This window comes from Rosa chinensis, chromosome 1, assembly GCF_002994745.2.
Source record: "Rosa chinensis cultivar Old Blush chromosome 1, RchiOBHm-V2, whole genome shotgun sequence".
Classification (NCBI taxonomy): Eukaryota; Viridiplantae; Streptophyta; class Magnoliopsida; order Rosales; family Rosaceae; genus Rosa; species Rosa chinensis.
In genome coordinates this window covers 42,370,579-42,397,364 of record NC_037088.1, presented here as the reverse complement: position 1 = coordinate 42,397,364, position 26,786 = coordinate 42,370,579, and the positions used below count along the sequence as shown (strand labels likewise).

Here is a 26,786-nt window from a genome sequence, read left to right as displayed (position 1 = left end):
GACAAGGTTACTTAAAATACATGTACTATTAATGTAGTATATGTAGTAATGTTCATACTATTATAAAAGTTTTTATGTTTATTTCTTAATATACATGTATGTGTATTGAAAACTGTAGTATATAAATCTAATATTCAGATAATCGGTAGATTCGGTATTTACCAAAACCAAACCAACTTTTTCGATAATTTTTTATTTCGTTATTATCTGTCTCGGTTACCAAAAAGTCAGTTTATCAAGCCTAAAACATTGGTTGGTATTCGGTCGGTTTGGTAATTACCAAACCAAGTGATAGCCCTACTTTAATCACACATACATCTGTATGTATAATTATAATAAATATTTTTGTGGTCCCCCAATATAGCACGATACATACTGATATCTGTGTCAATTAATCTTTTACACAAATATCTTTTTAAACTAATCATTCAGATATTTATAGCTGATTGAAATCAGCGTGCATTAATAGTTTTGTTAATGGTGACTATCAGTGAGTTATGGGGAAATTTGTTGAAGCGTACGTCGGCCGCACTGTTGCGCGTTGGATTTGGTCTTGGTCAATGACAGATAGACTAGGCTAGCTGGGGCCTACGTATCAAGTTTCCATAATCAAACCATGATCTTTCCAAGTCTTGGTGAATATATGACAGGTCGAGGGGACCGATGGTTGCGGTTGGGACGTTTGCAGTTTTTCCACGGTCGATTTGGAAAAAGCATGAAAGGGGATATCAAGGATGACCATGCGAGAGAGTCTTTGAAGAATTGAAGGTGACATCAGAAATATCGAGGAAACAAGAGACGCCTTTCACTTATTTATGCCATGAAAATTTCGTTCAAAGACTTTTATTTTCCAGCTATCGTTTTCGATCTTATCTTCTCCGAGTACACTGATTCATATATGCAACTTGCAACTGGATCTCAACTTGGGGTGGGCTGGACTTTTATTTCATGTCTATTTATTTATTTTTTGGCCTTCATCAGTTCCACACTGAGAGAATTCAGACATGAAAAGGAAAAAAAAAAAAACAATGATATACCAGTTTTAAGTATTTTAGCCGTACCAAACCATTGTTTGAACACGTCGATACCAATACATTTTTGTGACAAGGAAGTCAAGCATTATCAATTCCATATGTTTCCAGCCAAAATCATACCGCCACATATAAGTATAATCAAATAAAAGAAAGTTAAAAAGTGACTTCGTTAAAATTCTGCTCGAGTAACTTTATTAGGACAAAACTCCTCAGTAAAGGTAAATATTTACGTAATACATGGTCATACAAACTACAAATTACAATTACATAGTAAAGAGCGGAAGCCCCATGAATAGACCTTTGAAGCACTTTCATATATATAAACATTAAATAAACAAGCTAGTAGAACGACTGCATAGAGTTGAAACGGTAATCAATCAAAAACCGGTGCTGGTTTTTGGTCTTATTATAATACTACGTGTTTAAACATAGCTAGGCCGGAAAAGGACTAGTTACCGGTGGCTTGAGTTGTTGCTGGGATTGTGGTTGTGGTTGTGGTTGTGTTTTCCATTATTCCTGGGCTCGAGGTTGACGAACCGATTTCCTTTTGCTTGCCTTGGCGAGGACAAGGCCGATGCTTGCGACCTTCGTGATCATGAAGATGATGGTACCGTCGATTAGCAACGAAAGCCCCAAACATGGCGCCCAACGCAAACGTCAAAACCGGCTTAAATCGACCCATTTGGCTCATTTTTCTCAAATACGATCTCAAATCGGGCTAGATGATAAGGATACTGTAGAATATGAAATCGTTGAGATTTGAAGTGTGAGGAGAAAGGACTTGTTGAGGGGTTTTATATATGAATTATGGTGGTTTGAGTGCGGGTCAAGCCTTCTTGTCATGTTGTGTGGGTTGGAGATCTGAGATTGGTTAGCCCCTTGTTCAAGGGTCAACAATTCTTGCCTGCTTGGTAAACAATTTAAAAAACGTCCAGGATTTAACCTGGGGGGATCTCTCTGGAGGTTTCTCAAATCTTCTGTGCTCGTGCAAATTTTTTTGTGCTCGTGCATTTGTCAGTTTGTCACATCATATACTACAGAAAATGGTCAACGGAATTACGCAAACTGTGCACGGAACCTTATTGAGCAAATTGCGCACAAAACGTTATGGAGGCCCAGTTTGATATTGTTATGCTGCGAGAAAAAGCGTTTCTAATATTGTTATGCTGCGAGAAGAAACAGTTAGGTGTTTGGTAAATTATTTTTGAAAGTACTGTGAGAACAAAATATAATTTTTAAGTGTTTGGTAAGTTATAAGTAAAAAATGTTGTGGTTGAGTATAATTACCAAAATAATCATAAATGCTAAAAACACTAGAAATAAGTAATCCTCAATTCAATTATAATGTAATTAATCAATTTTTATTTATTTTGTAGGAAATAAGCAGCGTAACGGAAATCATGAGATAATGTGCGAAATTGTGCAAATTGTTGTATTCTGACAAAATGACGAAATTGTCGACACTGTCAACTATGGTCAATACAAGCTAGAGAGCGAAACTCAACTAGATATAGAAATACTCGAGATTGTGGAAAGTGAGGAGAAAAGAAAAATAAAAAGCAAGAAGAAAGAAAATTGCTGTTAATCAAAAATAATTTTTGATTAATTAATCAAATGTTTTGCCAGAGCCATCGCGTGCAGCAATTACAAATTGCTTATTAATTGTCTTGAGCCAATCCAGCTATGACATATGGCAGTTGGTTTCTTAATTAAGCCACTTGCAGACCGCGTGCCTTTCATCCACTCTGAGTAGGGGTCATCATGGGCCGGGCTAGGGCCGGCCCTACCCTAAATTTTAGGGCTTAGGGTCGGGCCGGGCCGGGCCTAGTCAAAGTCAACAAAATTTAGGGCCGGGTAGGGTCGGGCCAGGGCTTAAATATGCTAACCCTTACCCGCCCGAAAAGCCCGATCCGTTAGGGCCGAAAGGGCTGGGTCGGGCCGGCCCTCAAATAGGGCCAAATAGGGCTGAAATGGGCCAAAAAGGGCCTTATTTTGTTTAACAAAAAAAAAAACATTAGTTTTTTCTTCTCAAAATATGGCTTAATAGTATATATTGGTGATAAAAGACTTATTGTTTTTTATTGAACATATTTTATATTAATGTAATACTTGTAACTTATAACATTTATTAATCTTACTTAAGGTGGTTATATTCAATTAACTATCTATATAAATCTCCCAATATTAATTGTTGTCTAACAAAGAAAATAGAAATTAAAGAAAACAAAACTTATGAAATCAATTACAAAGAAAGAGATAAATTGCATATTATAGAAAAAAGAGAAACGTAATTAAAAAATAGAAAAAAATATATGGCTTATTCGGGCGGGCCAAAAATTTCGAAATGGAAATTGACCAATCTGACAATGCTCATGGAGGATAACAAGCCTAATAAACTAGTCATACTATATTACAAGGCATATAAGGATTATGTGCGATCCAAAAATTTTGAAATGAAAATCGACCAATCTGAAAATTCTTATATGTTTATACAATAGTGATAGGTATTGTGTAAAGAAATTAGGCCGATCCGCCGCGAATAAGGCGTCCAAAGTAGCGGTCAACGCTTTGCACAAGCAAACTTCCCTAAGAAGAGAGGCACCATGCGCGGACAAACGTTGCGGAATTTTGACATCCGTAAGTAGACCCCCTACCCATGAGAGTGTGGGAGCTGAAAGATCGAAAAAAATGAATTGCCAAGGACCGATTAAGAGCATATTTGTTTTATGTTCTATTTAGGGTATTGAGTTGACCGGGTAGATCGAGGTCCAACTGAAGGCGGAAATTGCTGAAATTTCTACCACTAACATATATTCATATGAAAACAACATCCAGCGGTTCATTTTAAAAAATTCCATTTCATCCCCCATTTTGCTCATGGAGGGTAACAAGCCTAATAAACTAGTTATACTACATTACAAGGCATATAAGGATTATGTGAGATCCAAAAATTTTGAAATGAAAATCGACCAATCTGAAAATTCTCATATGTTTATACAACATTGATAGGTATTGTGTAAAGAAATCAGGCCGATCCGCCGTGAATAAGGCGTCCAACGTAGCGGTCAACGCTTTGCACAAGCAAACTTTCCTAAGGGGAGCGGCACCATGCGCGGACAAACGTTGCGGAATTTTGACATCCATAAGTAGACCCCCTACCCATGAGAGTGTGGGAGCTGAAAGATCGAAAAAAGTAAATTGCCAAGAACCGGTTAAGAGCATATTTGTTTTATGTTCTATTAAGGGTATTGAGTTGACCGGGTAGATCGAGGTCCAACCGAATGCGGAAATTGTTGAAATTTCTACCACTAACATATATTCATATGAAAACAACATCCAGCGGTTCATTTTAAAAAATTCCATTTCGTCCCCCATTTTGCTCATGGAGGGTAACAAGCCTAATAAACTAGTTATACTACATTACAAGACATATAAGGATTATGTGCGATCCAAAAATTTTGAAATGAAAATCGATCAATCGGAAAATTCTTATATGTTTATACAATAGTGATAGGTATTGTGTAAAGAAATTAGGCCGATCCGCCTTGAATAAGGCACCTAACGGAGCGGTCAACGCTTTGCACAAGCAAATTTCCCTAAGGGGAGCGGCACCATGCGCGGACAAACGTTGCGGAATTTTGACATCCATAAGTAGACCCCCTACCTATGAGAGTGTGGGAGCTGAAAGATCGAAAAAAGTGAATTACCAAGGACCGGTTAAGAGCATATTTGTTTTATGTTCTATTTAGGGTATTGAGTTGACCGGGTAGATCGAGGTCCAACCGAATGCGGAAATTGTTGAAATTTCTACCACTAACATATATTCATATGAAAACAACATCCAGCGGTTCATTTTAAAAAATTCCATTTCGTCCCTCATTTTGCTCATGGAGGGTAACAAGCCTAATAAACTAGTTATACTACATTACAAGACATATAAGGATTATGTACGATCCAAAAATTTTGAAATGAAAATCGATCAATCTGAAAATTCTTATATGTTTATACAATAGTGATAGGTATTGTGTAAAGAAATTAGGCCGATCCGCTGTGAATAAGGCACCTAATGGAGCGGTCAACACTTTGCACAAGCAAACTTCCCTAAGGGGAGCGGCACCATGCGCGGACAAACGTTGCGGAATTTTGACATCCATAAGTAGACCCCCTACCCATGAGAGTGTGGGAGCTGAAAGATCGAAAAAAGTGAATTGCCAAGGACTGGTTAAGAACATATTTGTTTTATGTTCTATTTAGGGTATTGAGTTGACCGCGTAGATCGAGGTCCAACCGAATGTGGAAATTGTTGAAATTTCTACCACTAATATATATTCATATGCAAACAACATCCAGTGGTTCATTTTAAAAAATTCCATTTCGTCCCCCATTTTGCTCATTAAGAAGTTAACATTATATTGGTAAAAAGGTTTCAACTCGACCAATTGATTATTTTTAGTTATGTTGATTACTTGATTTATTTCAAAATTGGTATTACATGAATATATTGTCCAATTTGAAATAATAGCTTTGTAATTATTACAGTTAATTAGTTAACAGTAATTATTGGTAAATATTAAAATACCCATAAGATTATATTAAAACGGCGGTGTTTTTGCCGAATTAACGGTTAATTCTTTAAAAAAAATTATTTTTTTCTTCTCAAAATATGGCTCAATTTAAAAGACTCATTTCCTAATATGGTAGATTGAAATAATTTTCTACACTTCCATAGTTTTATTACTTTTATACATATAACACATGTAATAGAAAATAACAAAAATAAAATATAAATTTTAGGGCCGGGCTTTAAGGGCCGGGCCGGGCCTAGCCCTTATGGGCTCAATCGGGCCGGGCCGTAGGGTAGGGCCGGGCTTTATTTGTGTGACCCATACCCTACCCTAAATAAAAAAGGGTCGGGCCGGCCCGCCCTAATGGAAGGGCCGGGCCGGGCGGGCTTAGGGCCCAAGGGCCATATGATGAGGCCTAACTCTGAGAAACAATAGCCACTCACCCATTATCATCTTTTTCTCTCCTACATAACAGCTGCCCAAAAACCTACTATATACACACACACACACACACTCCATCCTTCTTCCCTAACAGTAGCCGCACACCTCCTTTCCATCATCTCTTCTTCTCCAAAACACTATACCACCGTACCCTCTTTATATTTTCTTTTAGGGATAATGACTATTTACACAATTTTAGGATTAATTAACCTCATTTACTCAAAAACTCTAAGAGATTGCCCACTTACACAATATCTTATATATATTTTGCCCATTTACCGAATTAAGTATTTTTTATTATTGCTTTTTATTTATTTGTAGGACAATTTTGCCCTCTCCTTCTTTGTCACTTAGAGAGAGAAGTCATCGGAGACCTCGCCAGACTCCGGTGACATGTGGCCTATCCGCGGACTCCTATGACGGGAATCCGGCAACCCGTCACCGAAATTCTGCAACCCGTCACCTGAGTCCGACAACCGGTATCCAGATTCCAGTGTCAGATTTTATTGCCCCTAATAATACCCAGTAATCATATTATTGCCCCCAGTAATCATATTATTGCCTCCCAATAATCGTATTATTGCCCCCCCCCCAGTAATTGTATTATTATCCCCCAATAATCATATTGATGTCCCTAGTAATCGTATTATTACCCCCTAAATTTTTTTTTCTGTTTTCTTTTTTCCTTCCTTCTGCCCCAATTTTACCACAAAAAAAAAAAAAAATGATTTGGGCACCCAGAAAATGCTCTGGGCACCCACATCTTCTTCTCCTCCCATCTTCGACTTCGATTGTTGCAGACCTGCCTTCTTCGAGGCTTGAATTCACCGGATTTCACCATCTTATACATTCATTCCATCACAATCAAATTCAAATCGAAAATTCAAAATGCAGACCAGAATCAAAATCAGGATCCGGAAATCTCTCTCTCCAGTTCTGCATGTTTTCCGATCTAGACTGGGACTAGCGAGTCGTCGAGATTGATTCCTATCTGGACCGAGTCGTCGAGGCCGATTCCGATTTGGATCACCACTGTGAAACCCTAAATCTGGGGGAGAAGAAGCCATCTAATCCAAGGAGACAGTTCAGGAGGCCGTCGCGGTCTAGGTTGCCAGAGTCATCGAGCGCAGCGGAGTCTAGTGAGAGAGAGAGGCTGAGAGAGAGAGAGATCGGTGAGGGGGGAGGAGAGTGAGAATAGATCGAAGAGAAGAGGGGGGCGAGAGAGAGAGAGAGATTAGTGTAATTTATTAATTAAAATAAGGGCAATATTGTCAACAAATGTTAGATTAGGTAAATGAGAGTAAAAAACTCTTAGTGGAGTAAGTGGGCAATTTTTAGACTAAAATTGTGTAAATGGTCATTATCCCTTTCTTTTAATCTTCACTACTCTACATCAAATTCTCATCAATTTCTCAAGAGATTTCAAGGAGCATCAATATTTGAGATTGGGTAAAAGTGAAAAATCATAAATCAAGGCTTGTCATACTTACTCTATAGCAGTTTGTGATTTGTTCTTGTTGCTTCTCAATCATCTTCACCTTTATCTCTTTAATTGATGTATATTTTTGTCGATTTGTGGATGAGTTGTGAGTAGTCTATTTAGGAAACTAGGGTTTGAGCCCTAGTATGGATTTAATGTAATAAATATATTTTGATTTAATAGTTTTCAATTTCGTGTTTGGCATATGTTCTATTCTATAATGTTTGACTTAGATGCATGCTTAGGAGCTTGATTAACTCTTGAATGTGTAGATGAACAAGTCTAGAACAAATTAGGGGGCCTAATCATTTTTCTAATTTATGGCTAGGACACTTGCTTAGAACATGATTAGTTACAATACCAATTTCGATTGCCGTATTGGCTGGCTTGAGAACTTTGATTCTAGGACTCTTCGCCTTTTTGTGCAACTAGAGGCCCTAACAAGGCTCTAGATTGTCCCAATTGAGTTTCTATGACCCTTGATCCGGAGTATGAATACTCTTTAAGGAATCTAATGACCATTAGCCTTGAAAAACCTTGGGTACGATTCTTGATGCCACTATGAATTGAATGATCATTGTTGGAATATATTTGTGTATTAAATTTGGCTAGAATGATACCCTAATGACCTAATTTCCATTTCTTGATTAGTTCCTATTATCTCAATTTTTATTAGCTACTTTAATTTTCAATCGTCAATTTATTTTTCAAAATCAAAAATCAAATTTCACAAACCACTTTCATTGTCCATACCTTTTGGTTGTGAGCTTCCGCATTCACTTGTAGTTCTCTTGACCCATTTTTACGCTTGGTTGTTCCGAGCCTGGAATGTAAATAGCTTGGTGTTGTTTTTTTTTTTGTTAGTGACTTAGTAATTTTGTTATTTTGAATATATAACCGTATCAAATTAAAATTTGACTAATGTGTTATCCTCATACACTAGTTCAAATTATCAATGCATCACTTTTTATCTCATCTTCTATATTAATTATACAAATTGTACATTCAAATTTATTTATTTATTTTTATTTTTTCTAGTTGTGTGGTTTCAGAAAGTGTTAGAAAGTTTCCCAAGAGCAGTTCTGGATTAATCACACCTAGTTGCAGCAAACTTATCAAGATTCCAAAAGAATGAAATACGATTAGTAATTAAAGCTCCAAAAAGAATCATGTAACAAGTCATGGCATATCTTAGACTAAATTATAATACAATGACTGATCACATCATGGCATATAGTAAATTGGAACCATAGATACATCTCCAAAAAGGAAAGGTGCAAGGAAGCGAAGCAAGTCGAAGAGGATGCAACATGTGTTATATCACATTACAAATGGCGAAGTCATGGGTTCGAGTCACCATGGGGATAGAAGTGAAATCCTTTGATCCTCTTTTATATATATATATATATATATATATATATATATATATAAATTACAAATATCCTTCATAGGATGAGAACACTACATACACCGCATGGAACTTTTGATAATACCATTCTTTTTCTATACAAAATCTAAAATCTTGTTGGAAGTTACTTAGACAACAAAATCTGGAATCTTGTTGCACTAACATCTGCTTTAATTTCTCCTTGTTTGCATGTTGATCTCGAGTAAACAACATAACCAGGATTTTTGGTCACTAAAAGTGACTCTCCAGTAAGACCAGACTACAAGTGAGAAAGACATGGTTCAGATATTTATGGCATGAGCAATCCACATACTGCCAGATTATTGACTTTGACATATGAATCAATATAGCACCATCTTCTTGCTCCATTTTCCATCACACAAGATCTGGTAAGAAATCATAAGTCAGAAGACAACACAAACAAAAGTTAAAAGTCTTTGTTTCTTACTGCATGTCAATGTGCCCAAGAATCTACTTGCATTGCCCATATATCATAGCCTTGCAGCACACACAGATATGATAAGCTCAGCTCAAGTGCTCAACTACCTCCGATGCACTACCATGACTGACATCCAAAATAAAAGTATTATGACCCCTCTTAAACTTATTCTTACTTAGTAAAACAACAGACTAACAACACCTAGGCCCGTTTGTACAACAAGAAAAACTCCTGCATAACTTGAAAATAAATATGAATACTATCTTTGCTAATTAATTATCATTTTCAACACAGGGTTGCTTGTGACTAACTTGATCATTTTCAACACAAGCAATACCATTCTCAAGTCGTGCACAAATATGAGTCGACATACAATTGCTACATCACCCACCCAATGGCCTAGTTCCCTTCTTATATTCTCTTCAATTTTCTTTCTATAGATCTAACAATTGCTACATCACCCAGCCAACACAAACATTGTTGCAAAACATAAAGCCAGTGAACAATTCAAACTATATAGCAATCTGTCTACACTTTATGTCACATTCTTTCAAGAAACTAACTCAAATACAAAATCTTTATGCTTCATATCCCAACAAAGCAAGGCAGAAACTTCAATAAGGCTTAAAAGCACAAACCCAAGTCACAAAACAATACCAATTACATGAGGGACAATACTTCGCTGCCCAGCTATGGGCAGCTCTTCCTAACCAAGATTGGCGTGTCTTACTCTCGGTCTAACACGTGTTTTTTTTCCTCCATCTTTTATTCTTCCTCTTTCTCTTCTCCACTCCCTATCATCCACCACAATCTTTCTTGAATCTCTCCCACCTTTCCTGAACCCCTCGCCGCCTCGTTTGAAACTCGAATCCACCTTCTCCCTCCTCTATTACTCAAAGAACTCGAACTCTCATTCGATTCCCTCTGAAATTCGGACCTCTCCTCCCCAAAAACTCATCTTCCTACACAGAATTATTCCCAAATTTGTTATCAAACCTTCTATCCATCCTTGGATTTCTAGTAAATGCAGACAGATTAGAGCTCGAAAATCGTCTCCGATTTGACTCACCAAAGCGGTCATTGGAGCTCAAACTCCCACAATTGATTCTCACCGGAAAAGACTTACCTCTCCAACCACCACTGTCCAATCCATCTCCCCGACCACCACCTCCGCAGGTCGGGTCGTCCTCATAGAATTAAAGAGGAAAAGGAATGAATTTTGGGGATAGTCAATTTGGTTGGGGTGAGGACCTGACAAGGAGTGGAGAAGAGGAAGAAGGAGAAGGAAAACAGAAGGCACAAATGATGGCAAAAAAAAAAAAACACGTGTTGGACCAGGAGTGAGACACGCCTCTCTTGTTTAAGAAGGGCTACCCATAGCTGGGCAGCGAAGTGATGTCCTTACATGAATATGAAATAGAAAAATCTAGAGAAAAAAAAACACCTGAGATTGGGGAAAGTCTCTCCAGCGGAAGCAAGGACTTGATACAACATCAAGGAGTAGCACAGCAAGTTCAGTTCTTAGAGATGCTTGCTCAGAAAAACCACCAATGACGAGTCATTTAGGCGCAGGCAATTAAGGGTAAGGTTACTAACGCCTCTGCACCCACCAGTCTGGGCACTAGTAGAAAACGTCTGAGAATTTTGGATTTTGGATTAAAGCTTAGAAATCTGGGCATCACAAAGAGACCACTTCTCCTGATTTGTTTCTATGTATTTTTAACGACGGGGAGGGAAGGAAGAGAATGAACTTGCATATCAAAGATTGGGTTTAGCTATTTCAATGTAATTTTTAGAAAAGAAGAAGGATAAAATTGGTAGTTCAACATATTTCATCAATGATCAACTGTTGCTTCATGTTTTTCCCCTCGAAGCAGCTCCAAAAGCTACCAATTGGTAGCTTCTCAAAATCAGCTTTAGGGAGAAGCTATTTGGACCAAAAGCAGTTTTAAATTTTTTTACCAAACACTCTACTCTATGCCCAAAAGCAGAGGCATGTCCAAAACCAGCTTAGGAATCAATCCTAAACTGGGCCTGAGTCATTGACCACAATAGCTTCTTCTCATCAAACGTTTTAGCTCATTTTTCTTACATCGTACATTAGATATCCGCATAAAATCTAAGAGAAACACATTAATGATCAGGTTGGTAGGTATATTCATCTTTTGAGTGGAATACTATATTTGACTTAAAAAATCAAACAGTTGATATATTTGATTTAAAATTCTAAAGCAAACTATGGGATACTTTTCAAACATTTATTTATAGATGTGATAATCTGAGTAATTTATTTTGTAATCTTAATTCTAATAGAGGTACTTTGACAAGACCCACCTCGAAATCTCACCCTGAAACCCGGAGTAGCCCTGCGGGGCCAACTTTTTGAGAAAATTCTACAAAACCTCCCCTAAAAGTGGACAACCCAAAACCTGTTAAAACACATTTCACTTATAACAAACCAATCTTATTCTTCTTGACCCCCCTGCTCTCAAAACCAAACAACTCGACAAAAAAAATTATCAAGAAAAAGAATAATCCCAATATTTCAAGTTAACAACCAACTCAGGAAAATTCGATCTCCATCCAACCCATAATTTGGAATGTTAAAACATAAAAATCTCGTGGTTACCAGAGCAATCTAAGGATAATACAAACATGGTACACAAAGTAGGTTAGCAAGTAACCCACGAATGATAGATGACAACGGTGGTGCTAAGCCTCAACTCCTAATGCCAAACAGCTACACTGCGAACTGGGCATTTGAAACCAAATGGCCCAGGCAAAAGCATTTAAAAACGTTAGAGTGAGTGGACAATGGCGGACAACATGCTAGCATGATAAATAATCACCCTAAGTACGGCATAGGAAAAATATTCGAAAACCAATAAATCCATAAGGCTTCCCCAAAATCTCGCAAATGAAATCATGAGTATGATTCCCAACCATACTCGGAGAATCTCATGATAATTCAATTAAATCAACGACGTGTCTCACAAGTCAAAATAATCTCAAAGCAATAACAAATAACGAGATTAAAGTAAATTCTTAATACAACTACATGTAACCATTTATCAGAAAAATTCATAAATCTCATTGAAAATCCCATTTTTGAAGATCCTTTGGAAACCAAAATCGACGAATGAAAACAATATTTAATTCCGGAATTTACCTCAGGAAATAATTCGGCGAAAATCAACATAATTCGTAAATTCAAATCCAAGCAAAACAAATTCACATCTGAAAATTCATGTGGAAAGTCAATACCAAAATTATAAACCAAAGCCAAATAATATGCTTGACAAATATATGATAATTAAATCAATAATTCCGAAAATATTCGCATGCATCATCTAAAATCAAATGTCCACTCACTCTAAATGGCTAATCTTGCCGTCGGTCAGGATCCTCCTCAAATAGGGCCTCCTCTCGTCCTGTACAAATTAGCTAATCTTGCCGTCGGTCAGGATCCTCCTCAAATGGGGCTTTCCTCTCGTCCTGTACAAAGTAGCACTCATAAATAACCAAGTACAGACTAGAATTACATTTACGTTAAATACAAACCGAAATCTAAAGATCGCCTCTAAACACCAAAACCTCCATTCTTCCTCGGATTCATTCCAAACTCCACCACTAATATCGGTTCGTAGATTAAAGTGTTCCATAGCAGAAATGAGGGAGATCCAATAGTCGGATTCCTATAAATCGACAACTGAAACTCCAAACTTCAAAAATTCACAATCGATATTAAACTTCCTCAATTTCGACCAAAATCATCTCTACGAATTCTACAACTCCCAATTAATTTATCTAGCTAAGATAGCAAAATAAAATCTTCTCTACACACCGCCACAGGCCACCAACAGTGGTGGAGAGTGGGCCCGCCGGCCAACTCCGAATTGGGCCACCGAATTCCAATAGCAAGATCATTTCAACAATCCAAACAACTTTCTCACTTGCAACAAAGCCTAAAAATACCTTGAATTGTCAAAATTTGGTCGGAAAGGAAAGAACCCAAAACTCCAAACCCTAGAATATGAAATTCTTCGATTCTTCCTCCACACTGCAAATTGAAGCAAAAAACTTGAGGGAAATGGTAGTATGGCTCAAGGAGCTCCAAATAGGACCGGTTTCGTTGCCAGAGATGGCCGGAATTAGAAGAAATCGCAGAAAAACCCCTAACTGCTACAGTGCACTTCCAAGCTTCGATTCACTCTTCTCCGACCAAATTGCCGTGACCCACTGCTATAAATTTGTGGAGAAGGAGAAGGCGGTTCTAACAAGATCGGTGGCTCGCCATTTGGTGGCTGGACGGCAAGGAATCAACGGAAAATGTGAAAAGGTGGAGAGAGAGAGAGAGAGAGAGAGAGAGATACTGTGGTGGATTTCTGGATATGGAAACCTACCATAGTAACTTTCTCTATATATACAAACTTACTCTGAATAGTAACTATAGTGTTTCAATTATAACTTTCTTATTTGAACTCCAATTTAAGCGTACCACATATCCGCAGATTTGGTTTAACGTCCTCTACAACTTTCATGAAGAAAATTTTCTAAAAAACTGACCTGAACAAAAAGTCAACTTTTTAGTCAACTAAAAGTATCGAAACAAAGTAAAAAGTGAAAATAATTGTTGTTTACCGTCCAAATGACTAATAAACTGGTAAATTGAGATACGGGACGTGACATACTTACAAGATTATGACCTTTTGAAATCAACTGGGCGAACGCGCCCCACACGCCTGAGAGAAAGATAGTAGGGTTTCACCCCTGTCCGGTGGCGTGCCCCTATGCCATCGTTGGACGGGCCATTGCCGGGCTCCTCTGAGTTAGGTGTGAGGCCGGGTCTCTCCATCAACGTTCTCGTTCTGATCAGAGAGATTACAGTGGATGTCAGTGAGGTGAAGGAGGGGAAAATTGCGGCTGTTGGCTTCTGGTTCTCCCTACACCCTAAATGTTCTTCTTCAGAGAAGTCCGAAAACTATATATTATGACGTTCTTATTCTTCAAGCTAAAAATACTGAACTACTCATCCCACAACTTGATAATTGAACAACCATACGTCTATACAAGCGTCTTTTGCGAATTGCATATGGCTCTGGCCCTACACAATAAAATTTACTATTTTTACTTTACCTTAATATTTTTCGTCGAAGAAATATAAATTATATAAAATAAATGATAGGGTCACGATTGTAAAAGATCCATAGAATTTCATTTCTAATGATTCCATCAAGCTTGTACGTTGACATCACACGAGATGGAGTGAGAGGTTATACATGGTGCCATAGAAATATATTGTCAATAATCTCCCTAGTCAAGCGTATAATTCCCTCCATTAATTGAAACTATACTATTCACATAAAAAAGAGCTTGACGTATAAACATGCAGCTAATAGAAAGATGCATAAACTTGTTGGAATTACCACATCAGAACACATTTGTTTTTGGCAATAACCAAAAAAAAAAAAAAAAAAAGTGTCGTGGCGGATGTCTCTGCCAAATGCCAACATCTTTTCAATGTCACGCACACCTACTGGCAGGACCCGCCCTGAATTTTATCTCGAAATCCGAAGAGGCCCTGCAGGGCCCACTTTAGAAGAAATTATACCAAAAATTTGACAGAACCTCCCCTAAAAATGGACTACTCAAAACCTGTAGAAAACATTTGCACTTCTAAATCATCCATCCTTATTCTCCTGGAGCCACCGTGCTCCCCAAATCCCAACATCTCTCATTTCACAAGTACTAATCTCAATATAATAATATTCATCCTACAGGTTATCAGAGCAATTCTAATATAAAAGGTAAATAAGGAAAACTTGGATAAAATAGATACGCGGAAGCTGTGCTGTTGGCTATGCCTCAACTCCATGTACGCCCGACCTCAACTAATTTTGCCTGCAAACTGGGCATTTGAAACCGAGGGCCCAGGAGAAAGTAATTGAAAAACAAGTCAGCGTGAGTGGACAAAAATAAACAACCAAATAAATAATTTAAAAGAAACGAAGTTGTATTACTTTCCCACAGATTTAAATTTATAAAACCTCGATGCATGCAACGTTTATAAAACGTATTTCTTTAAACTCAAAAACTCATGAAAAACATACCAACCCCGTTGGTTAAGAAAAATCGGACTAGCCCCGCTTGTCAAGTAATAATATAAAAGTAGGGGAAGAAGATAGCCATACGAATGAGCCTCCCAGGCTAGGGTGATAGCCTCCCAGGCTAAAGTACTCCCATATACTCTCGTTATATACCCACACGCCACTAACTGTAGCAATTAGGATACTGGGCTTCAACATTACTGTCACAAAGACAATGACCAGCGCCACAAAGGCAGACGGGCTTCGGTGATCCCATCACTTCGCCACAAAGGCGGACATCAATGCAAGCAATGATAATAGTCACCCAAAGTATGGCAAAAGAAAATACGAAAACCATATAAATCCATAAAGCTTCCCCTAAATTCTCACAATAAGCCGAAAATATCATCGACATATCCCACACGCCAAAAGTATCTCAAATCAATAGCAGAAAGGCAAGAAATTATAATAAATCATAATTTCCATAGATCGAAACAAAACCAATTCCAAAATCATCATCAAGGCATTCCCAATGCCAAAACCGAAAGTCGATAAATAAATAAGAAAATATAATTCCATCGAAATCCCATTTCGAAAATCCTCTAAAAACCTCAAATCGACGAATAGAAATATAGTAAAAAAGTATAATTTTGGAAATCACCTCGGAAATAAATAATTCGTCAAATAATATTATAAATCATAACCAACTTCAATCACAATTCATTATCGAAAGCAATTGCATGAGATAAATCGAAAACAAATTCCGAAAATAAATTATATGCTCGAAATGTAATATGATAATTAAATAAAGCATTAATTCAAGAAAATAAGCGCATGCATCATTAATTAAAACAAAAGTCCACTCACAGTACTATTGAGGCGATCACGCATACGAGTTCCTTCGTCGAGCAATAAATCGGTACGTCGCCCTGAACACAAATATTTTCCGTGAATAACTATTCAACAATTAAATACGATTCCCAAAATCAAATCCTTATAAATCATCTCTCCACTTCTTCTCGGATTCAACCCAAATTTTACCTCTAATACCAATTCGTTATCTTAAAGGTTCCAAGTCAGAACCGAGAGATATCCGACGGTCGGATTCTCGTAAATCGATAATCGAAATCCTAAATTTTCAGAAATTCATAATCGATTAAAAACTTCTCCAATTCCAACCAAATTCACATATTCAACCTCTACAAAAATTATAGGATTTAACTAGCTAAAAAAAATATAATTTAAATTACTGTTTAAAACGCCATCACTGTTCACGCGCGGCACTGTTCATGCTCGGCCAACTCCTCCTCCGGCCACAAAATTTCAACCACATAATCATCTCAACATTCTAAGCATTTTTCATAACTGTGACCAAGTGAGAAAATACCTTGAAGTGCTCCAATTTTGCCGATGAACACAAACCCGGAGATCTCCAAACCCACCAATTTGGAAATCCTTCAAATTCACCTTCCAAACGTGGAAATTTCAGCTAGAAGTCTTAAGAGAAGATGATCAGTGACTCGAGGCGCTCCTAATAGAGACAATTTCACCGTCGAAGATAGCCGGGAATTGGAGAATTTCGCCGGACAAGCAAACTGTTACAGTAACAATGCTTGCATAAATTCGGGGTTTTCCGGCCAAATCACAAGGACAACTGGAATCAAGTCAATCGGATTCTGGACGGTGAAGAAATCAGAAAAAGAAGAAGGGAGGGCGACGCGGGGGAAGAGGGAGAGGAGAGAGAGACGGTCAGGGTAAGTTCTGAAATGGGAACTTACCTCGGTAAGTTTCGTTACATAGAGAGAGTTACCATGAACAATAAATTCATCTTTTCACTTATAACTTTCACATACGAACTCCGATTTTTACATACCACATATGCACACGCTCGGTTTAACGTCCTCTACAACTTTCATGCTGAACATTTTCTCAAATTTTGACCCGAACAAAAAGTTAACTTTTAGGGCCACTAAAAGTATCAAAACAAAGTAAAAAGTGAAAGTAATTGTCATTTACCGTCCAAATGACTGTAAACTGGTAAATTGAGGTACAGGACATAACACCTACTAGTTCAAACGTTAAGCGTTTTGTCCAAGAATACTCCTGGTTTGCTGTTGCGCAATCGATATTGTCGATGATGATGTAGTACTCTTCGATCACCCATATATCATAGGAGGAGGTGTAGCTATGGTTGCGACAGATACTTAGAGCAATGGTGTCATTGTTCCCACTAAAAGTTTCTTTTACCTCCTAAATTTTACAGCTTGTTTTGAATGCACGACATAAGAAACTTTCCCTTATTGGTCTTTCAGGGCGTGCGTTGAATGCGCGCCGTAAATGACTTTCTTTTGTTGATCTTTAACGGCATGCTCTTATTTTGTGTTGTAATTGTTACTTTACATTTACTCATTTTGTTAGAGTATGCTGTAAATAATGTGCTTTTACGTAGTGCAATTATAATGCGCCATAAATTTTGAGATCCCACTTACATTTTTTTTGGCTAAATTCTAATCTCCCATCCAATCTCTTACTAAGAAAAAAAAATATTCACACTCGACAAAATAAACACCAAATGCTATCAGTTGTCCCTTCCTCTCTCATCTCTCTCCCCTTCTTCTCTTAATTTTTGTTCAAACTAATCCAATCATCTAGTTATCTGAGTGAATACCTCTCTCTCATTTCTGCAAACTAAATTGGGGTTCCTTTCAGATCTGAGGTGAATCGACAAGAAAATCTGATCTTGCTTTCGGCTCCTTAGCAAGGTAGCATAGGAAGGGCGAGTCCATAGCAGAGTTATCGGAAATGATGCACCTGCCGGTGACCCGTGTTCCAGATCGCACAAACTCAATCGTGGGGTGTTCGCAAAACGGATTGCCAAACATAGCGAACTCATGGCGGCTTTGAGGCTCCGAGCAGGGAGGACCAGTTTGGCGTCGCGCTTGGCTAACACTCGCGCCGTCTTTGCTCCGATCCTCGACGTAGCACCTAGTGAAAAAACAACCATATATACGATCGATGATCAAAAGTTCAAAAGAGTAAACAAAAAATGGTTGTATTTTTTGGGTGGCATCGATTAGAGGAACATGTAACTGTGATGATGACCGTGATGGAGCGGAGATCGGGGTAGCTGTCGGTGACTTGCTTGGCGGTGCTGTTGGAGCCGTAACCGCTGGGGCCGACAGAGAGAAGGAATGACTGCTCGCCTCTGGCTTCCTCTAGATCTGCGGCGGCGACGGCAGTTCCTTTAAGAGATGAAGAGAATTAACGGATTGAATCTTTGTGATTCACGACATAATCTTTTTTTTTTTTTTTGGTGGGTGGATTCACGGAAAAACCAGATTGAGATGATCCAAGATAATCCAATAAAAAATAAAAAATAAATCATCTTTCTTTATTATTTATTTTCTGTTATTTGTTAATTTACTTATTTATCCTCTTTAAGTAAAGTGCTTCTCATAGTATATTAATTTAGGTAAAATAAAAGTCCTTTATTTATGGTATGGTTATCAAATTTTTTTTTTTTATAATTTTATTTAATATATATAATTTATTTTAATTAAAATTAGCTAATATATCTTAGCGTACCCATACCACAACGTTCCGCGTTTCATGTGACTTTGGTCCATAACCTACTTGGATCCACACTGTTAACATTTTGTAATCAAAATCTTCGTTTTGAAAACCAAAACATCTGGATATGAAAGAACGTGCAACACCTCATTCCTCATACCAAAAGAAAGAATCACGTCCTTAATGAAACCGTGGCCGTCCATGCGCCATTTCCTCTTTAGTTCAAATCCAATCCAATAAACCATTCCCTTACACTACATGAAGAAAAATGGAGAGTAGATCAGTTCACCTGGCCATTTTCGTTAATATTATGAGTCTCGATTTCTTTCCAAGAATCATCAGTACCCAAGGTGTACACCAGCTTTTGGAGGATAAATGAGGACATAACTATCTTCACCAGCATGGTCACAGCATATAATTCTAACAACTTTGTAGGATTTTGATTTCAGATCATAGCCGAATCCCACATAAGCTCTAGGAAAACATTATGGGGAAGAGAGGAGAAGGTGTGACTTCAGCAGAAGCTTGAATTGCTTGATTGATGGATTGCATAAAATAACATCCTCTGTGATCGAATATGGAGAGGATACCATCACATTGACCTGAAATATGTGTACTGTTTTTCTAGACCAATTTAAATCCTTCGGGATAATGAGGTCATCGAGATCAGAACCTAGATTGTTGTCATCATCATCGTCGTCGTCTCATTATCATGAAAAAGATTGAATGATGACAATAAAATGTCTCTCTCCTAGGTGTTGATGTCTTCATAGACGAAATGCAAGAAGAGGATGGTAGTGGAGGAGGAGAAGAGGTTGTTGCGCTTATTCGAAATGGAGAAGTGTTTGGTTACAGAGTTGGAGAATGGAGCTATTGATCATGACGATTTATGCACACATTTGAGACGCATCAGGGATTTGGGAGAAAGCCTTGACAGTATATACGCTATCAGCTCTTCTGATAATCGACTTCCATTTTTGCTAACTAGCTATTAGTGCTCCAGTTTTCTTGGATGTTCCACCTTGATGTTTTATATTTGTACAATTAATGCATTCAAAGCGAGCACACCTGCACAGAAACGATCGAACATGAGCTGGATCAGAGGCCTAACATTATGGTCAGTTTAACGGTGGCCAAATCTAACTTGTTATGAAATTGTTGTGGGTGGTTTGTATGCTTTGACAGAGGGTGACAAGGGACATGGATATACTATGTAATCAAAGTTTAGGATTATTAATAATTTTGCTCCTACATTTTTACGCTGATATCATCTCCGTCCATATTCAAGACATTTGTTATAAAAAAAAATTAAAAAAATTTCTTCTATACACCAATGGTGTAAGTGAATAAACAGATTTCAATCATTGATATTTATGAGAAAACTTTTTTTGTTTAATAACAAAAAAATGTACTAGCTAGTTGTCCATTTATGTTGATTTAAGTACACGTCGGTGCATTAAATACTCTCTCATAAAAAAAGAGGTGAAAGCAGATAATTCAGATATAGAAATTGATAATTTAAATAGCCCAGATCGCACAGCCATCTGGTCAACCTGATTTTTTTTTTTTTTTTTTGAAATAGAGGATTAAGTAAGCCACCCCACGGGCAGCCCTGCCTGTATAAAGAAGTTCATGATGGACAAGCCTATACAAAACATAGAAAATTCAATTTCCATTTAAACTACATAGAGTCAGTATGAGGAAACTAAACCTAAAAACTAAGTAAAGCTACAAAGAGCCGACATAAACCATACAAAGCCGTAACAAGTCACCATAAGCTGCCGAGAAATTCCGTAACCAAAATACGGCAAAAAGCATATTTGAGACAGGGGATGGAGAATCTAAAAGCACACCTTGAACCACTTTTCTCTTCTCCACCAAAGATGCACCATCCATGAAGAGCCGAGGCCACCGGAGAACAATATAAGCTAAAAGCAAAGAATTGTTACAATAGAGAATGGTGATTGAGAAACCCATGTGTGAGCATCCATACTCTCCTAGGTAAGTGATTTTCACTTTTGAAAGGCAGCCATGGGAACTTTCATGGAAGCCATGGGAACTTTCATGGAAGTAATCTAAGAAAGTAGAAGAGAGATGATATGAGGTGTTGGTGAAAGAGATCATGGAGGATTATGTCAAATCTAAAATTTTTTGGGGATAAATTGATAAGAAGAAGATAAGAAATCAAGCAAGGAGGGATTAGACCCTCTAGATATCAACAAAACAAGTACAAAACACCACAGAGGGTGTATAAGGGGGTGATAATTGTGGGTGAGGGTGGATTGGTAAGAAGGGAGGAAGAAGATGGAGGTGGCGGGTGGTGAAATTCGTGCTGACGGTGGACTCTCATTGTGAAAAGAAGTGTTGAAAACTCTAGAGATAAAAGGGAGCTTCTCTCTCTCTAGAGTTTATCTACGGTCTACAACCTGATTCTCAGTTTTTGAAAGTTAGGTTCTACTTGGTTTTGTTCTTTTTGTAGGCTCATTTATTAAAAAAAAAAAAAAAAAACGAGTTTATTAGACATAATGATCGGTATTTGTCAAGTCCTTTGTTTCACTTGGATCTCTTAGACATAGTCTGAGTTGTGAAATTGATGTATATGTGGTTTTGACTTAATTTGTTAATCAATGATATTATCACTTTTGTTCCCAAAACAAAAAAAATAACAAAAAAAAAAAATAAAGAAAAAAAAGGGATGAACCAAATTATTATGATAAGATTTTGCTCGCTGTCAGCCGCAAAACGGCAAATATGCTACTGATACCGACCACCCATTTCAAAAAAAATATCTATTTCGATATCAGTACGTGGATCATATATCTCAATTGCCACTAGCCTTTCAGTTTCATTATTCCACTATTTCTATAAATGTTACCTTCAATTATGCATTCTGTCAATTGAGTGAAAACATCACAAAGAAAAAGATGGCTCATAGGGGTTCCAAGGCAGTTGCTCTTATCATTCTCCTTGACATCATATTTTTCTCTCTGGTATCCTCTCACGAGGTTCCATGTCCTCCTACAAATCCTTCCTCCCCTCCCTCTATTCCAAAGAAGCAAGCCAAGTGTCCCAGAGACACCCTCAAGTTCGGGGTCTGTGGGAGTTGGTTAGGATTGGTGACTGAGGTCGTCGGGACGAAACCCAGCGAGGAATGTTGCACCCTGATAAAGGGTCTGGCGGATCTTGAAGCTGCATTGTGTCTGTGTACTGCTATTAAGGCCAATGTGCTGGGAATTGTCAAGCTCAAAGTACCTGTTGCTATTAGCTTGCTTGTTAATGCTTGTGGCGGAAAGGTGCCCGAAGGCTTTGTATGTGCTTGATTAGGAAAGGTATCTATGCCTAGCTAGCTAGCTAGCTTAGGAATCGCACGATTGATGTACATCTGCTCCTTGTACTTGATTTGTGGTTCAAATGATCAAATAAACCAATTGTAATTAGCTGTGTGGTTTTTGGTAGACCACGAGCCCCAACCTCATCCATTGAATTGAGGTTATATATATATGGCCCGCACACGTGGGCACCAAACTAGTCACAAGACTATATATCCTGTGCTATACTCCAGCCTCGAGTTACATTCTTTCGTATTTTTTACTATATATATTGGACGTGAAATCTTAGCTATACGACCATTTTGGAATTTTAGCTCTCTCTCCATAGGAACATACGATAATTTTCTTAATTTTTGTGGTCGAAGAAGTTACTAACTACAAGAACGAGTGTTGTAGAATGAGGACTTTAAAATGAGAACCTATTGATGACTTTCAAATCAATGGTTGAATGATATGTGTATTGTATAATTAATAGTTCAACTAAAATTAATACAATTCATCCGACTGTTGATTTTTAAGTCCTCATCACTAGAGCCTCTCTCCCCTACAACAATTATAAGTTTCAAACTTATGAATATATTTATTGTATATTTCTGTCTAGATGATATAAATATACATATGTCATCAAATTGGTACTGCCTTGTGGTTGTTGCCTTACCTAACAACCTATTGACCTTAATTTTAAGTGAAAGACACTCCTAACAGAAGAATAAAGTCAATTTCTATGAGTAGAAATCATGTATATGAAGAATTGGATACAGTCAAATTATGCGAGTAGTAGTTACCTTAAATAATTGAGTGGTGATTTTTAGAACGAATTCTTCTATGCACTGGCAGTACAAGTGACTTAGCATTTATTAGTTGATTTATATTTGTAGTCAACTTTTTTTTAATTACCAAACGTGTACCAGCTGTCTATTCCTGTTAGTGTAAGTGCAAGTCGGTGCTTTGAATCCTTCTTGTTTTTTTTTTTTTTTAGAATGGAGATTGTTTGTTGGGGCTTTATGCCCTATTTAGGCCGAATAATCATATGGTGTTCCAGAAACTTATGCTATGTTGTATGTAATTTCCTAGCAGTGACTTTGTGAAGCCAAGTGAATATAAGTTATTCATTCCCCACAAAAAATTAGTGAGATAAAAATGAAAAAGATTAAACAAAATAATAATAATAATAATAATAATAATAATAATAATAATAATAATAATAATAATAATAATAATAATAATAATAATAATAATAATAAAAAGCAAGCAACGAATTTCATTATTTTAAGAAGTGAATAATTAAACAAGAATATTCCGTGGAGGGAACATTTCATGAATCCATATTTGAAAGGAAACACAAGTGTATTGCAGAGCCAAAGATTAATGGCCTTCTTTTATTCAACCAAACCTATGGAACCAACCCAAATTTGAGTGATACATTAAACAACAAAAAAAGCAAATAAAATCGACATCGGTACAAGTAAAGAGAACTCCAAATAATGAACATGAAAAATACTGAAAATGATCAATCAGATGAAATTAACCAATTGAGCCACACAATCAATATTCTAGGCGCATTGGAAGCCCGATGGGACGCCCTTCCCACAGTAATTCAAAAGCAAGCTCAAAGAGACTGGCACGTTCAGATTGATCCCCAGAATGTTGGCCTTAATAGCAGTGCAGAGGCACACAGCAGCTTCAAGATCAACAAGACCCTCAATGAGGCTACAGCAGGGAGTCTTGGGTGGGGTGCCCACAACAAGGTGCACTAGGTCATTCAACAGATTGGCACACACCCCTAGCTTGAGGGTGTCCTTAGGACAAGTCGCCGCCGCTGCTGGTGGTGGCGGCGGGCAAGGGACATGATGAGTTGCACTTACTGTTGTGAAAAACACAAGGTTGAGGGAGAGGAGAAGAGCGATAGTTGCCACTGCCTTAGAAGAAGTAGCCATTTTAGCTAGGGAGTGAAGTAACCAAATCTTCAGGCAGTGGACTAATCGATAACTTCTGAGGTGTGGATAGAGTGACCAGAATTAGGGTATTTATAGGGTTTTGTTTCATTTTTGGAATCTGAAACTTTCAAAGAGACTCATGCATGCATGTGAGCAAACAGTGCAGTATTTTGGAGGTGACTGTGTGACTTGCTGGCGGTGCAACTTGAAGAAAGAGGGCCAGTTTTCCACTTTTGGAGCGTTGTGTATATAAATTAGGGTTTCTAAACGACCAAAACAAAAAGACAACGGTGGGTAGTCTAAATTATCAATCACATGAGGCTTATATCTCTTAATCCTGTCCTCTCTTGGCCAAGATGTTTCCAAGATTCCCCTTTTATTAACACAAACAATGATTAGTGTTATAAAATTATGAAATACGACCTGGCTAGCTACTTAAATATCATTTTCCGACTAGCTAGCAATATGCCAGTTCCGCGAAATTATACCATTAGAAATGTTTCTCAAAAAGTGAAATTGATCTGGAAGCACTCTTTCGACCTTGGGAAACTAAGGATGTAATTTACTGCCGGTTGGTTTTGTGTGGATATATATTGGCCTTCATGGACCATGAGTTCATGACTTTTTTTTTTTGGCTGAATTTTCGGAATCACCAATAACGGTATGAATTTATAATGAACACAAGGTAGGCACACATCAGATATTACTAGCAGGGCCCACCCACTATGTGTGTGGAGAGAAGTAAGGTAGTGGAAAAATTTTCGTACAACTACCACATTTTCTGCGATTTTTATTTTTTATTTTTATTCTTTTGTTTTCTATATTTCAATTTACTATATTATCCCTATTGATTAATTACATTTCATAGTTTTTTAATATAAAAAAAGTTAAATTGGTAAAAAAATTCAGTTTTGGAGAGCAAGCTCTCTTCTCTTAATAATAGTATAGATAATCAAATTAACCAACCTATGTCAAAGAGAATAAAGTTTGATGATTGCAAATTGGAGCTTCAATTGCAGAAGAACTTTCCAAGTTATTCAGACCATCTCCAATGGAGGGCTATAAGCTAGATTTAGCCCTTAAAATCAAGATTTTCATCTCCAATGGGTGGGCTAAGCTAAACCAAAAAAGAATTTTGAGGGGCTATAGGGCCAAGGACTGGGCTAGGTTTAGCCCTTTGTATAGCCCTCAAGGCATGGAGTGAAGCCCATACATTTACTAGTCCAAATAACAAATTTGATTTAATGTAGAAAGATCAAGAACTGTGATTAATTTTATTGTGAAGCTCATGAATTTGCTAGCTAGCCCTAAGAGTTGGAGATTGTTACAATTATAGCTCTTACTATTTGCTTGAATAGTAATAATTAGGGGCTAAAATTTAGCCTGGGTCTACTTTAGCCCCCCCACAGCTAGAGATGGCCTCACGATGATTTCAAGTTGTGGCAAAGCCGTTGCAGGTGGTGGCGCGACACGAGTTGTGGGAAGATGGTGGAGGCTGTACAATAACTGGGCTAGGTCCTGCATGTGGCTGCTTGGGGTCAATTGTTGGGCCCCTGCTCTAGTTGTTTTTTCTTTTAAGTTGTTATTTATTTATATTGTTTAGTTTGGTTCCGTTTTTTGAAAATAATAAATCTTTATATTTGTCACGCCCCTTATTTTTAACACAAATAAAAATCAATATATAATCTCATAATTATACATACGTGATGATTCAGCCATCAATACAAAATACCTGAAAAACTTTTTCCTTTTAAACCAAGTACATACTGATGCCCTGAACCCACAAAGTCAATTTATACTCGCTCCGTAGAGTTATATATTACACGAGTTTACAAATTAAATTGCCACAACAAAATAATAAGTAAATGTTTCTCAGAGCTTACTACAAGCGAAAGTTTTAATAATGGTAAAGTCACAAAATTTGCTTCCTATCGTAAAGCTGCTAGCTCGCTATCTCAATTTCTGTCACGATTACCCTGACCTGCAGGATCAACCCCTACATCATTGAATAGTGCACCGGGTTGCCACACAACAAACCTGGTAAGCTTGTGAAAGCTCGTGTGAGTAACTCAAACAACCCACACAAAATCATGGGAAAAACCCACACGAAATCACGAGATAAACTCACACAAATCACGAGATAAACTCACACGTTTCAATCAAGGAAACAACTCACGCAAACCACTGGATAAACCCACACGTTTCAATCAAGGAAACAACTCACGCAAATCACGGGATAAAACCACACGTTTCAATCAAAGAAACAACTCATGCAAATCACGGGATAAACCCACACGAAATCACGAGATCAACTCACACGAAATCAAGAGATAAACTCACACGTTTCAATCAAGGAAACAACTCACGCAAACCACGGGATAAACCCACACGTTTTAAAAGTCAACCTTGAAACCCTCCCCCCCTAAATCCACATTTTTTGAATAAAAATTATTCGAAACAATTCCACTCCGTCCACGAGCCACGAAACAGTCCAAGA

The 26,786-nt window shown here is 37.5% G+C and overlaps 2 protein-coding genes and 1 long non-coding RNA gene across 3 annotated transcripts; 1 reads left to right on the top strand and 2 right to left on the bottom strand.

Annotated features, from left to right (window-relative positions):
- Positions 1 to 19,656: 19,656 nt before the first annotated feature.
- Positions 19,657 to 21,491, bottom strand: LOC112176834. The gene is made up of 2 exons (XR_002927169.2): positions 20,877 to 21,491; positions 19,657 to 20,091 (listed from the first exon to the last, which is right to left on the bottom strand). It is a non-coding gene; the product is annotated as an uncharacterized LOC112176834 (long non-coding RNA).
- A 373-nt stretch (positions 21,492 to 21,864) lies between these two features.
- On the top strand, positions 21,865 to 22,471 carry LOC112181601 (putative lipid-binding protein At4g00165). Its single transcript, XM_024319973.2, has one exon. The coding sequence runs from the start codon at positions 21,948 to 21,950 to the stop codon at positions 22,341 to 22,343; it is 396 nt and encodes a 131-aa protein (XP_024175741.1). The 5' UTR covers positions 21,865 to 21,947; the 3' UTR covers positions 22,344 to 22,471.
- Positions 22,472 to 23,633: 1,162 nt separating this feature from the next.
- Positions 23,634 to 24,354, bottom strand: LOC112176624 (14 kDa proline-rich protein DC2.15). The gene has a single exon (XM_024314652.2). The coding sequence runs from the start codon at positions 24,287 to 24,289 to the stop codon at positions 23,906 to 23,908; it is 384 nt and encodes a 127-aa protein (XP_024170420.1). The 5' UTR covers positions 24,290 to 24,354; the 3' UTR covers positions 23,634 to 23,905.
- Between the last annotated feature and the right edge of the window lie 2,432 nt (positions 24,355 to 26,786).